Raw genomic sequence first — 16519 nt, 5'->3', positions numbered from 1 at the left:
GTTCTCTGTGAGGCCGCTTGCAGGCTTCCCATCTTTCTTGCTCTCATGGACCCCCCCCCCCCCCACCGCAGGGGTGCAGCCTTGCCGGGGCCAGCAGGCCTGCCCCTCTCCTCAGTGCCCGTAGCTTGGATGCCCACCCTGTGCCCAGAGGACGACTGTCAAACCTCTGAAGATACAGCAGGAGAGCGCCCCTCCTACCCCCCACCGCCGGTCAGCAAAATGAACGGAGCTGTGTGTACCAAGGCCCAAATCTATGCAGCGGGAGGGCCGTCACCAGAGATGGGCACTGCTGCTCGGCCTCCCGGAGTCTGGTGCCACTCCATGTGACGAGGAGGCTGCCTCTCTGCCAGGTGGTGGGGGGACCCTGTCACCTGTGTGGCCTGTCCTGCTGCTGTCCCAACCCAAGGACCCTGGGCTGAAAGGTGCACCGTAAAGTGCCACGTAAACGCAGACGTTCACTACCACACTAAGAACCCCTCGGCCAAGGGTGTCCCCAGACCTTGTCTTGCCGCGCGGTCCCAGGAGATTCTCTGGCACCCTTCGCTCTCTCCCCGTGTCTCCGGCCAGCGGACAGGAGAGAGCTTGAAAAACCAAAGTCCCTTTTCCCCCAAAATATTCTTTATTCTTGCATTACATTTGTGTTTCCAGTTGTGAATAAAAAATGCTTAGAAAGTGGTTACAAAACAGCGTGAACTGGACACGAGGCGCAGACTCGCCTTCTCCACGTGTGACGACACAGGGCCTGGCGTCGGGGTCGGGCTGGCCTGCCTGGGCTCAGTCGGGCTTCTCACTCTCAGAATCTAGAAAACAAAACCGCCACAGCTGATTACAGGCCCAACTCGGTCACACGAGGCCCTGGAACGTGGAACAGTGTTGCCAGCACAGACCTACTCCTTGGAGAGCCGGTGGCCCGTGACCCTTACATTGTGCAGACCCCAGGCAGCCTCTGCCATCTGTCCGGCTTCTGCACGGGGTGACTGCCCAGGACCAGACAGGACTTCCCAGCACCTGCACATCTGCAGCGTCACACTCCTTGGACACAGTGAGAGAAGCAGCAGCCCTGAGGTGCACTGCTTCTGAAAAGGGGGCTCCCCCTCCCTCCAAGAGCACGGGCATAAAGCCTGACCGCCTGTCAGCTGGCTGGGGCAAGAGACACCGCACACCTTGAGGAGTGCGTACAGGGCACGTGCAGCACAGACCGCTGAGCATGATGCCATCAGGGGCGGGTTGGCTGCAAATAGCTGCTGAGCGCCACAAGGGGCCCCCAACAAACCTGCACTGGTCCTACGAGCTTCACATCACCTCCCAAGCCTACGAGCCCAATGCTGATCCAGGAGAAGGTACAGAGGAGCCCACCCCCCGCCCCCGGTTCTGTCCACGGGGTGAGTCGTGCCAACTTGGCTTTGTGCAACTTTAGCCAACACGGACAGGGGTCAGGTACCACTTAGTTGATAAGACTCACATCCTCCATGGGGTGCAGCCCACTGCATGTCTACATGCAGTTCAAGTCCAGAGTAGTTGAAAGCCGAGCAAACAGGCCTGGAGGCAGCAAAGCTGGGTCCTCAGGTCCCACCTGGTGAGCACCCTGTGCAGAAGACGGGGGTCCTGCCTAACATCCCACTCTTGCCCCCTGACCCAGCTCAACATCCATCACATGTGGCTCCTGCTAGGAACACAGCACCTACCGTTCAATCCCCAGGCCCCCTCACTGCCACCCCAACCTCCTAGGCCAGGTGTCCATGGCAAGGGTGGAGCTGAGTGTTAAGCTGCACCCGCAAGAGCCTAGGATGCTGGCCGGTTCAGCTTTTATGTGGGCAGGGAGTAAGGAAAAGATGTTGTTCCACACTGTTTTCAAGCAAAAATGTTTATTTTCCTCCTTCATATATACAATCTCTTGGGGATTCCGTGCCACTGACCATCCACGTACAAGGCCAGGACCCCAAATCTCACCTCTGGTGCAGCAGTGGAGAGGGGGGTGCATAGGAGAAAGGCAGCTTCCACCACCCCCAGGACCCAGGCGCACGAGATTCTCCACCAAGGGACTGAGGGGCACATTACAGAGAACAGAAATCTCTTACTACAGCATCGCGCCCTGCGTAATCACCTAAGAAACTCAATTCTAACCGAATTGATGGAATAACACATTTAAAATAATTTAGCCAGGTCTAGTGAGGTCCCAGAGTACAGCAGAACTATATAGTTTTCACAGCTAGGCAGCCCAAGACAGCTGCCTTCTGATAGGAAGTGGAAAAGATCTTGGCCATGAGGAGCGGGGACTTCAGCTCCCACGGGGGGCTATTTGGTGCCCATCTGGGAGGAGTCTCACCGAAATCTCCAGAAGGGGAGTACTCACGCCACAGGCAGGGCAACCTGTGTGCACACAGCAGAATGAGACCCAGGCCTCGCTGGAAACGATGGAAAAGGAAGAACAGCTGGCAGGAGGGTCAGCAGAAACCCAGAGCTGAGGGGGGCGATGGGGCCTCTGCAGGGTGGATGCCCTGCCTATACCCCACAGGCTTTGGGTCAAGAGGGTGTGGCTGCTCATCTAGCACTTTCCAGCAGGCTATGCACAGCCAAAAGCTGCTGCTGCTGTTTCTTACTAAGAGACCTACTGCTGCCAGCAACACTCTGTTCCAGTAACCACATGTCCCTGGGCAGCCTGTCGGCAGCATGCAGAGCCCTGCAGCTGGCGGGCGGGGGTGAGGATAGGGGTGTCCATCTGTCTGTGATCTGTGACCACAGAAGCCCAGAGAGGCCTCATCTACAACAGAAGTCAGGTTTTAGTTTCAGATTTATAAACCATTATCTCTGCGATTTAAAATGGGAAATAACAATATCAATGCACAAGCCAATTATAAAAATGAAATACACCTTTTCCAACGTACGGTTTTTTTTAAACATTTCTTTCCATCAGGGAACAGAAAAGCTGGAATTCAAGGCACTGTACTTCTGCAGGGAGATTACAATGTTCTAACCATCAGTTCAAGTACAGGAAATGGGTGCGAAGGCTGCAAGTGTAAACCATGGGAACAGAAGAAGGAACAGGGTCTGCGGCAGTAAAGGAAGCAAGCGTTGCTGCCCACACACTGGCCCCTCACCAGGCACCCATGGGCAGGCGGGGCAGAGGCCAAGCCATAAGCTGGCTCCTCCGGACTGTTCAGTTCAGCACATTCCAGCGGCCAAGCGGGAAGAGAGAGCTATGTGATTCGCAGTCTGGGACCAGGCGCGCTGACCACAGGTGGCCGCAAGAACACGGGAAGTGCAGGCATGCCTGCTGCACCCAAGCCTAGCCCCCTGGCGGGTCTCTGGCTGCCCACCTGGGCTGCCCAGGGCCCCCAGGACACTGGAGCTGGGAGCAGGATTCCGTAGTGGCCCAGAGGCTGCGCACAGGGCGGGGCTGGTAGGCCAGAAAGGGCAGTACCTGGCATGGGCAGGCCTGGGGTGGTTCCAGGAATGGCCGCAGTGGATAGAGGGCTGGGCGCTGGGGCCAGACATGGTGTCCCCGCTGCTGCTCGAGAGGCGTTCATCTACAAGACAAGAAGAGGAAGGTATGTGTGGCCGCCAACAGCTGCCCCTCCCAGGGGTCCCCACAGATTCTCTATCCTCGGCAGAGAGTAGTCTCCAGGACCTGCCATCGGATGCCTTCTAATGGCTGGTATCAGAGAGCATGCGGCCAGGAAGCAGCCAGGGCCCTCTCTTGCTTCTTAAGCTGCAGCCTGGCCACCCCTATGCCCCAGCTGTCCTCGCAGAGCAGACCCTGTGGGGCCTGAGTCCTGAGGATGCAGTGGTGAGTGACTGCACACCCAAGGGCCTCCTGTTTGGTCAGGACCTTTATGTAAAGACCACAGCCTGGGAGCCTGTGGCAGGGCAGGCCCTCCACACCCCAGAGGAGAAGCAGCATGAGGATGAGAAAGTGGAGATGGTTGGTGAGACCAGCATGGCCAGGATACAGAAAACAGGCCACAAAGAGATTACAGCCTAACTTCAACTCTCAAGGTGCAGGCAGATCTAATAAAGCACCCAAAGAAAGACAGCACGGCCAAATGGAGCCGGCCCCAGAAATGCAAGGCTGCTGTCCCGGCGGGTGTCACTGCCCCTCGACCCCAATCACACACCGAGGGAGGACCCCGTCTGATGCTCTCCACAGATGCAGGGAGAGTGGCTGAGAAGTTCCATACTCTTCCATGGAAAACACAGCAACCAAGGCTGGAGGCTGCCTCCTCCATCTGTGAGGACCTCTGTGGAATCTGCAGCCAAACCTCCACTGCTTTGAAATGCTAGAAGCACTTCCCCCGCAGCTCGCTCTCCTCCCAGTCCGCACTGTGTGGGAAGTCCCAGCCAAGGCAAGAAAAGGAATAGAGTCACAGACTGGAAAAGAAATGAAACCATCCTCATTTGCAGAGGAAGGACTGTGTTTGGAGAAAACCAAAAGCCTGTACAAACTGATTTCTAGAACTAACAAGCAAATGTAACAAGATGGCAGGATACAAGGTACAGAATTCTATATACTAGCAACGAACAACTGGGAAGTGAAATTTAAGAATACAATTTCCATTCACATTCCAAAACATCAGTTATACAGGAATACATTTCACGAAAGATGAAAGATGTGTAACACCTACAAAACTTTGCTGAGAGAAAATTAAAAAGACACAATGACACAGATGCCATGTTCATAGGAATACTTAGGACTGTTAATATGTCAGATTTCACCCAGTTGATCAACAGACTCCATTAAATCTCAATCAAAATCCCAGCAAGCTATTTTATAGAAATAGGCTGCTTCTAAAATGTGTATGAACGTATTAAGGACCTAGAGAAATCAAATTCTTAAAGACTGATGCTGGAGGTTGTATTGTACTAGATATTAAACTTACCATAAATCCGCAGTACTTAAGTATACTGTCATAAGGATGAAAGAATTGCTCAGTGGGACAAACCCGTGAGTTCAGAAATGGATCTACACATACACAACCACCTGACCAACATCTGTACGATTCAGTGTGGAAAGGAAGGTGCTACAACAACCAGATATGCACAAAAGGAAAAAACAAAAGACTTGATCCCAACATTAAACCATACACAAAAGTTCATTTGAAGTGGCTTACAGGCCTCAATGCAGCAGCTAAAACTATGAAGGTTCTAGAAAAAAAAAGGAACATAAGAGAATATCGGGATTTGAAAGAGGCAAAGATTCCTTATATACACACAAAAAATTAAATCATTGTATAAACTGGACCACAACAATATTGAAACTTTTGCCATTTCATGTTCACCATTAAAACAATGAAAAAACAAGCCACAGACTGGTATAATGTAGCCATAGTATATAATGAACTCACTATTTAATAATCAAGAGATAATTCAACTTTTCAAAAGTAAAGATCACTGACCAGGCACTTTACAAAAGATAGCCAGTAAGACTATGAAAAGGAGCTCAAAAGCAAATGAAAACAATATAAGAAACCAACTGCTAGGCCTCTGATTCTTTTTACAGGTAAATTTTCAAATAAAACATTCCACACACCTTAAAAAGCCAAAAGACAATATAAAGGAAAACTATGTAAAACAGAACTGTAAAATACTATTTGAAAGACTAAGATTGAGAATTTTGGCAGAAAGCTGGAAACTTATAAAAAAGAATACAGCAGACTTCCAGTAAAATGTTGGGAGTAGGAGGATCCTAAGCTCACTTCATCCCAGGATACACCTAGATAACATCCACATGGGTGTAAATAACCCAGAAAGTGACCCAAAGACTGGCAGAACAGACTGTCCACAGCAAAATACAGAGAAGAGGTCACACTGAAGCAGGTAGTAAGGGTGGAGACATGGTCAAGATCCAGCCAGACTCTCAGGACTTTCTGCAGGAGGGAGGGATGCCTCAGGCCTACAGAGGGGAGAGAAACAGACCCTCACCCCAGGCACAGAGAACCCACATGAAAGTCAGAGGGGCAGAATTACACCAGTCCTTCAAATCAGCAGGGCAGCACACCCGGGACTTCAAAAATTGGCCAGCTCAGCTGTGGGAAAAACCTGGAGGGTCAGGGGAAACTGACCCCTACTCTTAGCACAACAAATAGCCCTCCTGAGATACAGCATAAAAGCAGTGGTCTGAAAAACGCCTGAGTTCTAGATTTACTCACTAATCTCAGAGTATGTGCTGGAGGGGCAGGGACGTTTGGAAGACTTTTCCAAAAACAAAAGAGCTGGCGGGTGCCATTTCCTCCCCAACCCGCAGCTTAGATACAGACACCCATGGAAACCAGTGCAGCACGAACACTCCACCTAGGTTGCTAAATAGCATGCTCCACCCCTGCACTCTTCTGCAGATACCTACCTCTGACTGGACCACCTTCCACGCCTCTGATCCCCTCCTACAGCTGACCTGCACAAACCTTGCTAACACCACACACCCCACCCCACCCCACCCTCGTCCCCATGTTCTCCCACAGACCTGCCCCTCCAGTACACACTTGACCGGAGCTGATCATAGCAGTGCTACGAGTCTGGCAGTGTGCAGGCAGACCTGATGGGCCAGCACCACTCCAAAGTGACTCCTGCCAAGGGAGAAAGGATGATCACCACATATAGCAGTCCCAACTGTGGTCCCAGCTAGGGGCGGACATCTGGTCTGACTGCAGTCCCTCTCACCAACAAAAGCTTCCCAGGGAACAACACAGGGAAAGCACTCTGCAGTTCGGTGCTACTACATTTCTGGCAAATGCCTGGTCTGATGCATTTCAAGCCCAAGGCTGCCCTGGACTGGCCCACTAACAATACAGGGACCACACTCTGCCCACAACAGGCAAAGAGCCACTGCAGACTACCAGTCTGAAGGAAAAAGCGGCTTAGCCACAACAGTGGGGTACACGCAGCACACACAGGAGACACCCCTGCAGCTCCAGGTTCTGGAGAACAGGGGACACTGCAGTACATGCCACTATAGGACCCTCTTCCTCATAAGGACCACTACCTTAAGCAGGAGATGTAGCTGGCTTTCCTAACACATAGAAGCAGACACAGAGAGACAAAATGAGGAGACAAAGGAATATATCCCAAATGAAAGAACAGGACAAAATTAGAAGACAGCTAATTGAAGTGGTTAAAAGTAATATGCCTGATAGAGAATGTAAAGTAATGATGGAAGAGGTACTCACTGGACTTGAGAAAAGAGTGGAGGACCTGAGACCCTCAACAAAGAGACAAACATAAAAAAGAACAGAGATGAAGAACTCAATCACTGAAATTAAAAATACACTAGAAGGGAATTAAAAGCAAAAGTGAATTACTGGGACCTTATGAAGATAAAAAGCTTCTGCACAGCAAAGGAAACAACCAACAAAACGAAAAGGCAACCAACGGAATGGGAAAAGATATTTGCAAATGACATATCGGACAAAGGGCTAGTATCTAAAATCTATAAAGAGCTCACCAAACTCCACACCCGAAAAACAAATAACCCAGTGAAGAAATGGGCAGAAAACATGAATAGACACTTCTCTAAAGAAGACATCCAGATGGCCAACAGGCACATGAAAAGATGTTCAGTGTCGCTCCTTATCAGGGAAATACAAATCAAAACCACACTCAGGTATCACCTCACGCCAGTCAGAGTGGCCAAAATGAACAAATCAGGAGACTACAGATGCTGGCGAGGATGTGGAGAAACGGGAACCCTCTTGCACTGTTGGTGGGAATGCAAATTGGTGCAGCCGCTCTGGAAAGCAGTGTGGAGGTTCCTCAGAAAATTAAAAACAGACCTACCCTATGACCCAGCAATAGCACTGCTAGGAATTTACCCAAGGGATACAGGAGTACTGATGCATAGGGGCACTTGTACCCCAATGTTCATAGCAGCACTCTCAACAATAGCCAAATTATGGAAAGAGCCTAAATGTCCATCAACTGATGAATGGATAAAGAAATTGTGGTTTATATACACAATGGAATACTACGTGGCAATGAGAAAAAATGAAATATGGCCTTTTGTAGCAACGTGGATGGAACTGGAGAGTGTGATGCTAAGTGAAATAAGCCATACAGAGAAAGACAGATACCATATGGTTTCACTCTTATGTGGATCCTGAGAAACTTAACAGGAACCCATGGGGGAGGGGAAGGAAAAAAAAAAAAAAAAGGACGTTAGAGTGGGAGAGAGCCAAAGCATAAGAGACTGTTAAAAACTGAGAACAAACTGAGGGTTGATGGGGGGTGGGAGGGAGGGGCGGGTGGGTGATGGGTATTGAGGAGGGCACCTTTTGGGATGAGCACTGGGTGTTGTATGGAAACCAATTTGTCAATAAATTTCATATATAAAAAAAAATAATAAAAAATAAAAAATAAAAATACACTAGAGTGATAAATAGTGGATTAGAGGAAACAGAACAGAGCAGCAACCTAGAGGACAGAGGAATGAAAAGCAATCTGGCTGAAAAACTGGAGAGAGAAAAAGAATAATAAAAAATAAATATAGACTTAGGGAACTCAGCAAACCATCAAGTGCAGTAGTATTCACATTACAGGGATCTCAGAAGAAGAAAAGAGAAAAGGGGGCAGAAAAATCTATCTCAAGAAATAATCACTGAAAATGTCTCCAATCTGGGGAAGGAAAAAGAAATCCATATCCAGGAGGCACAGAGAGCCCCCAACAAAATCAACCCAAGTAGGTCTACACCAAGACACATAAAATTCAAATGGCAAAAAGTAGTGATAAAGAGAATTTTTAAAGCAGCAAAAAAAGAAAATGGTTACATACAAAGGAAACCCCATAAGGCTATCAGCTGGTTTTTCAACAGAAACTTTGAAGGCCAGAAGGGAATGGCATGCTGAAGGGGGAAAAAAACAAACAAAAAAAAACATGCAGCCAAGAATACTTTACTCAGGAAGGCTATCATTCAGAACAGGAGAGATAATTTCCTAGACAAACTAAAGTCAAAAGAATTCATGACGACTAAACCATCACTTCACCCCATCCCATCCCTTCAACCATTTCTTCATCCTTAGAAATATTAAAGGGGACTCTTTGGGGGCGCCTGGGTGGCGCAGTCGGTTAAGCGTCCGACTTCAGCCAGGTCACGATCTCGCGGTCTGTGAGTTCGAGCCCCGCGTCAGGCTCTGGGCTGATGGCTCAGAGCCTGGAGCCTGTTTCCGATTCTGTGTCTCCTTCTCTCTCTGCCCCTCCCCCGTTCATGCTCTGTCTCTCTCTGTCCCAAAAATAAAATAAACGTTAAAGGGGACTCTTTGGGTGGAAAGGAAAAACCATAAGTAGGAGGAAGAAAAGTAGGAAACACAAAACCAGTAAACTTAAGTATATCTATAAAAGTCAGTCAAAGGATATATAAGAAGATGTAAAGTATACATACCTAAATGTGGGGGCAGGGGGGAGGGAAGGAGTAAAGAATCAGTTCACACTTAAGTGACCATCAACAATACAGACTGCTATATGCAGAAGATGTTATATATCAACTTAATGGTAACCACAAATCAGAAACCAGTAATAGATACGCAAAAAACAAAGAGAAAGGAATCCAAGTATATCACTAAAGAAAGCCAGCAAACCGTGAGAAGAAGACAGCAAGAGAAGAAAGCAACAGAGAATAACTACAAAAACAACCATAAAACAAGAAACAAAATGGCAGTAAGTAGATACCTATCACTAATTACTTTGAATGTAAATGGACTAAACACTCCAATCAAAAGACATAAGGTGAAAGAATAGATAAAAATACAAGACCCATCTATATGCTGCCTACAAGGGACTCATTTCACACCTAAAGACACCTGCAGATTAAAAGTGAAGGGATGGAAAAGCATTATTGTGCAAATGCATGTCAAAAGAAAACCGGGGTAGCAATACTTCTATCCAACAAAATACACTTTAAAACAGTAACAGTAACAAGAGACAAAGAAGGACATCATATACCCATAAAGAGAGCAATCCAACAAGAAGCTATAACAATTATAAATATTTATGCACATAGCATGGGAGCACCCAAATACATAAAGCAGCTAATAACAGACATAAAGGAAGTAATCAATAGTAATACAATAATAGTACAGGACTTTAACACCCTACTAATAACATCAGTGAAGAGATCATCCAAAGAGAAAATAAACAAAGGAATCAGTGGCTTTGAAAGGTACGTTGGACCAGATGGATCTAACAGATATATTCACAGTACACATTTTTACAAGTGCACATGGAACATTCTCCAGAATAGATTACATATTATGCCACAAAACAAGTCTCAACAAGTTCAGGAAGACTGAACTCATGCCATGCATCTATTCTGACTACAATGCTATGAAAGCAGAAATCCAGCAGCAGAGAAAAATCTGGAAAGAACACCAATACACAGACTAAATAGCATGCTACTAAACAATGAGTGGGCCAACCGAGAAATCAAAGAGGAAATTTAAAAAATACATGGAGACAAATGAAAACACAACAGTCCAAAATCTTTGGGATCCAGCAAAAGCTGTTCTAAGAGAGAAGTTTACAGCAATACAGGCCTACCTCAAGAAGCAAGAAAAATCTCAAACAACCTAACCTACATTGAAAGGAGCTGGCAAAAGAACAAACAAAAATTAAAACCAGTAGAAGGAAGGAAATAGTAAATATCAGAGCAGAAATAAATGAAACAAATTAAAAAAACTAAAAACAACAACAAAACAATAGATCAATAAAATCAGGAAGTGGACTCACCAAAAGATAGGGGGGTGGGGAGGGAAAGTGGGAGAGGACTCAAGTAAAATCAGAAATGAAAGAGGAGAAATAACAACCAACACCACAGAAATAAAAGGATTATACTGTGAAAAATTATATGACAACAAATTGGATAACCTAGAAGAAATGGATACATTCCTAGAAAAATACAGGAAATTTGAACAGACTGATCACCAACAATGAAGTCATGTCAATAATCAAAAAACTCCCAACAAACAAAAGTCCAGGAACAGATGGCTTCACAGGTCAATTGAACCAAACATTTAAAGAAAAGTTAATACCCTGTTCTCAAAATTGTCCAAAAAATAGAAGAGGAAGGAAAACTTCCAAATTCATTCTACAAGGCCTCTACAAGCATTACCCTGATGCCAAAACCAGATAAAGACATCACAAACAAAGAGAACTACAGGACAATATCTCTTAACAACATGCAAAATCCTCATCAAATACTAGCAAAATGAATCGAAGAATACGTTAAAAAATTATGCACCACAATCAAGTGGGATTTATTCCTGGGTTGCAAGGGTGGTTCAGTATTCAGAAATCAATCAACAAGAGATCAAATCAATAAGAGATAGCATAAAAACCATATGATCATTTCAATAGATGCAGAAAAAGCATGATGAAACTCAACATCTATTCATGAAACAAACTCTCAACAAAGTGGGTTTAGAGCTACCATACCTCAAGATCATAAATGCCATATATGAAAAACCCACACCTAACATCATATTCAATGGGGAAAAACTGAGAACTTTTCCCTAAGATCAGGAATAAGACAAGGATGTCCACTCTCACCACTTTTATTCAACATAGTACTGGAGAGGTCCTAGCCACAGTAATCAGACACAAAAGATGACATGATAATATCAAAGAAAACCCTAAAGATTTCACCAAAAAACTGAACTGATAAACTGTTTAAAGTCAAGTTGCAGGATACAAAACCAATATACACAAATCTGTTGCATCTCCAGACACTAATAAGAAGTAGCAAAAAGAGAAATTAAGAAAACACTCCCATTTAGAACTGCACCAAAGAGAGTGAAACACCTAGGGAGAAAAACTAAACCAAGTAGGTGAAAGACCTGTACTCTGAGAACTATAAAATAGTGACGAAAGAAACTGAAGATGACACAAATGGAAAGATAGTCTATGTTCATGGACTGGGAGAACAAGTATTATTAAAATGTTCATAGTACCCAAAGCAATCTACACATTTAATGCAATCCTTATGAGAATACCAACAGCATTTTTCACAAAACTAGAACAAGTAATCCTATTGTATGGATTTGTATAGAACCACAAAAGACCCCAAATAGCCAAAGCCATCTTGAAAAAGAACAAAACTGACAGTAGCACAATTCCAGATTTCAAGATACACTACAAAGCTCTGGCAATCAAAACAGTATTGTACTGGCACAAAAGTATACACATAGGTCAATGGAACAGAAGAGAGAGCCCAGAAATAAACCCACGATTATATAATCAATTAGTCTCTGATAAAGGTGGCAAGAATATGCAATGGGGAAAAAGACAATCTCTTCAACAAGTGGTGTTGGGAATGCTGGACAGCTACATGCAAAAGAAAGAATCTGGAACACCTTCTCATATCATACACAAAAATCACTCAAAATGGATGAAAGACCTAAATATGAGACCTGAAACCATAAAAATCCTAGAAGAGAACATAGGCAGGAATGTCTCTGAGATTGGCTATAGCAACATTTTTCCAGATAATGTCTCCTGAGGTGAGGGAAACAAAAAGCAAGATAAACAATTGGTACTACATCAAAATAAAAAGCTTCCTGACAACAAAGGAAACAGTCAACATAACTAAAAGGCAACCTAGTAATGGGACAAGATATCTGCAGATGATATATCTGATAATGGGTTAGAATCCAAAATATAGGAAGAAGTTACACAACACCAAAAAAATAATTAAAAATAGGCAGAATACGCTAACAGACATTTCTCCAAAGAACACATACAGATGGCCAATAGACATATGAGAAGATGATGTTTAACATCACTAATCATTAGGAAGATGAAAATCAATGACATACCACCTCACACGTGTCAGAATGACTAAAATCAAAAACACAAGAAACAAGTGTTGGTGAGGATGTGGACAAAAAGGAACCCTCATGCAGTGTTGGTGGAAATACAGACTGGTGCAGCCATTATGGCAACAGTATGGAAATTCCTCAAAAAATTAAAAATCGAATTTCCCTACAATCCAGGAATTCCACTACTGGGTATTTACCCAAAGAATATGAAAACTAACTCAAAAATATATATGCACCCCTATGTTTATTGCAGCATCATTTAAAATAGACAAATTGTGGAAGCATCCCAAGTGTCCACTGATAGATGAATGGATAAAGACTAGGTGTTAGGGGCTCCTGGGTGGCTCAGTCGATTGAGCCTTGACTTCGGCTCAGGTCATGATCTCGTGGTTTACAGGTTCGAGCCCCGCATCAGGCTCTGTGCTGACAGCTCAGAGCCTGGAGCCTGCTTTGGATTCTGTGTCTCCCTCTCTCTCTGCCCCTCCCACCTCACGCTCTCTCGCTCTCTCTCTCTCTCTCTCTCTCCCCTTCAAAAATAAATAAATATCAAAAAAAATGTTTAAAAAAAGACTAGGTGGTAGATACATACAATGGAATATTAATCAGCCTAAAAAAGAATGAAATCTTACCTTTTGCAACAACATGGATGGGTCAGAGAGGGTATAATGCTAAGTGAAATAAGTCAGAGAAAGACAAATCCCATATGATTTCACTTATATATGGAATTTTAAAAACAAAACAAAGAGACAAAAAAACCTGACTCTTGACTGAGAACTGATGGTTACTAGAGTGAGGTGCCTGGGGGGGATGGGTGACACAGGTGAGGGGATTACGAGGACACTTATGATGAACACTAAGAAATGTACAGAATTTGTGAATCACTATATTGTACCCCTGAAGCTAATATAATACTGTATGTTAACTATACTGTAATTTTTTTAAAGGGTATAGCAGATGTGGATGGTGATTTTCAACTTAAATAATAAATTTAAAACTCAATGAATAAGATTAAAAGCAGTATAGACACAGAGACAAATATGGTGAACTAAAAGATGTGAAGAAGGGGTACCTGGCTGGCTCAGGGGGTTAAGCATCCGACTCTTGATTTCGGCTCAGGTCATCATCTCACTGTTTGTGATACTGAGCCCCATATCGGGCTCTGTGTTGACAGTGCAGAGTCCACTTGGGATTCTCTCTCCCTCTTTCTGCCCCTTCCCCACTCATATTTTCTCTCTCTCTCAAAAAACATTAAAAAAATAAAAGATCTGAAGAAGATACCCAAACTAAACTATGAAGGGACAAAAGATTAGAAAACATGTAAGAGGGACACCTGGGTGGCACAGTTAAGCATCCAACTTCAGCTCAGGTCACGATCTCACAGTTCGTGAGTTCGAGCCCCACGTTGAGCTCTCTGCTGTCATTGTAGAGCCTTCTGATCCTGTGTCTCTCTCTTTCTCTGCCTCCCCTGTTTTCTCATTAAAAGAAACAACAACATTAAAAGAACAGCACATTAATTTTCACATTAAAAGAAACAACAACAACAACATGTAAGGGACCAAGGACAGAGTAATATGGACTGGAATATCAGCAGAATAAGAGGCAGAGGAGAGTGGGTCAGCTGTATGGGAAGATATAATGGCGGAAAAACATCCATATTTGATTGAGAAATGAAACTGTGGAGTCAAGGAGCCCTTTGAAGTCTAAGCAGAATAAAAATGTATATTCTTAGGCATCTCATAATAAATATTCTAATTAAATGAAACGTATTAGAAGCCAGAAGAAAAAGAATTATCTTCAAAGTAACAACAGACTGGCAGCTCACTTCCAAGAAAAACAGGAAAGCCACATAACAGCACAATGAAAATGTCACAACGCTCAGAAGATTGTTGCTAACCTAGAATCCTATACCCACTGAAAATATCCTTCAAGAATGACAATGACATGGGGCGCCTGGGTGGCGCAGTCGGTTAAGTGTCCGACTTCAGCCAGGTCACGATCTCGCGGTCTGTGAGTTCGAGCCCCGCGTCGGGCTCTGGGCTGATGGCTCAGAGCCTGGAGCCTGTTTCCAATTCTGTGTCTCCCTCTCTCTCTGCCCCTTCCCCGTTCATGCTCTGTCTCTGTCCCAAAAAATAAATAAATGTTGAAAAAAAAAAAAAAAAAGAATGACAATGACATTAAGACATTTTTAGACAAAAATGGAGACATAAGTCCTTGGTACACATATATTAAAGGAAATCCTAATGGAAATAGATCCTAGAGGGAAGATTAGTGGCAAGAAAGAATGATGGGGCACCTGAGTGGCTCAGTCGGTTGAGTGTCCAATTTTGGCTCAGGTCATGATCTCACAGTTTGTGAGTTCAGGCCCTGCACTGGGCTCTCTCCTGTCAGCATAGAGCCTGCTTAGGATCCTCTGTCCCCCATCTTTGCACCTGCCCTGCTCATGCTCTCTCTCAAAAATAAACATTAAAAAAAAATGAAAAAAACACAGTAAATATGCAGATATAGGTGAATATTGACTGTATAAAAAATGTATTGTGAGACTGAAAGTTTATATAGAATTGAAAGAAGTTAGGAGGACAGTAAAAGCTATTAAAGTGTTTTGTGGCCTTTCCATTGTCTGGGAAGTTGGTACAAGAAAATTAGACTGTGATAATTTAAGGATGTATGCTAAAGTACTTAGAATAATCATTAAATGAACAGGAAGGGAAAGTAAAATTTCCCAGCTAACTGTGGGAGGAAAAAAAGAGTATATCTAAGAGAGAAAAAGGAACGTGGAACAGATAGGACAAATAGAAAACATATAAGGGATTTAAGCTAAAACATACAGTTGGCCCTGAACAACACAGTTTTGAACTGTGCAGGTCTACTTATAATCAGAGTTTTTACAGTGCACTACTGTAAATGTATTTTATTTCTCATTATTTTCTTAATATTTTTTCTCTAGCTTAGTTTATTATAAGACTATAGTATATAATACAACATAGAAAATATGTGTTAACTAACTGTGTATGTTATCAGTAAGGCTTCAACAGTAGGCTATCAGTAGCTAAGTTTTAGGGGGGGGTCAAAAGTTATATGTAGACTTGACTGAGCAAGGTTGTCCACTCCCTTCACTCCTGAATTGTTCAAGAGTCTGTATATGCAATTAAATTAAATGTAAATGTTCAAAGTTTTAAAACAATTATATGCTGTTTACAAGAGAAACATCTGAAACAAGGATATAGAAATAGTGAAAGTAAAGGATAGGAAACCATACCATGTAAGCAGTAACCCAACACAAGCTAGTGTACCTACAGCAACTTCAGACAAACTAGATTTAAAGGCAAAAATCGTAATAGAGGTACTTCATACTATTAAAAGTTCAACTCACAAGGAAAACAGTAAATCTAAATATGAACATACCTGATAACCTGCCCTCAAAATATATACAAAAGAACTGCAGTAAGAAATATACAAGTCCACACCATAGTGGGAAATTTTTTTAATTCCTCTTTCAATAACTGAAAGAATATTCAAAAACACACAAATCTCAGCAAGAATGACATAAGGAAAATGAAGGAGTAGGCAGCTTCAAACTTCCATGCCTTCACAGAAATGGTGAAAAGACAACCAGAAACCATCAAAACTAACTTTATCAGAACTCCAGAAAACAGTTAAAGGTTTATGGCAATGAAATAGAAGTAAAAGACAAATCAAGAAAAAAGCAAATATTTAGAAGCTGGAA

At 43.8% G+C, this 16519-nt stretch overlaps 1 protein-coding gene across 1 annotated transcript in view; it reads right to left on the bottom strand.

The window, feature by feature from the left end:
- Nucleotides 1-611: 611 nt before the first annotated feature.
- Nucleotides 612-16519, bottom strand: part of WNK2 (WNK lysine deficient protein kinase 2) — a 137738-nt gene continuing 121830 nt past the window's right edge. The window contains exons 26-27 of the mRNA XM_047100618.1: nt 3422-3527; nt 612-800 (exon numbers count right to left, since the gene is read on the bottom strand). Coding sequence (XP_046956574.1) covers nt 775-800; nt 3422-3527 — 132 coding nt within the window. The 3' untranslated portion in view covers nt 612-774. The remainder of the gene's footprint in view (nt 801-3421; nt 3528-16519) is intronic.

The sequence above is a fragment of the Lynx rufus genome, unplaced genomic scaffold (assembly GCF_022079265.1).
Source record: "Lynx rufus isolate CCGP_SWC_20201006 ecotype Redwood Valley unplaced genomic scaffold, mLynRuf1.p SCAF_10, whole genome shotgun sequence".
Lineage (NCBI taxonomy): Eukaryota > Metazoa > Chordata > Mammalia > Carnivora > Felidae > Lynx > Lynx rufus.
Note: the sequence above shows the minus strand (reverse complement) of the source record. Positions and strands in the feature narration are given on the sequence as shown.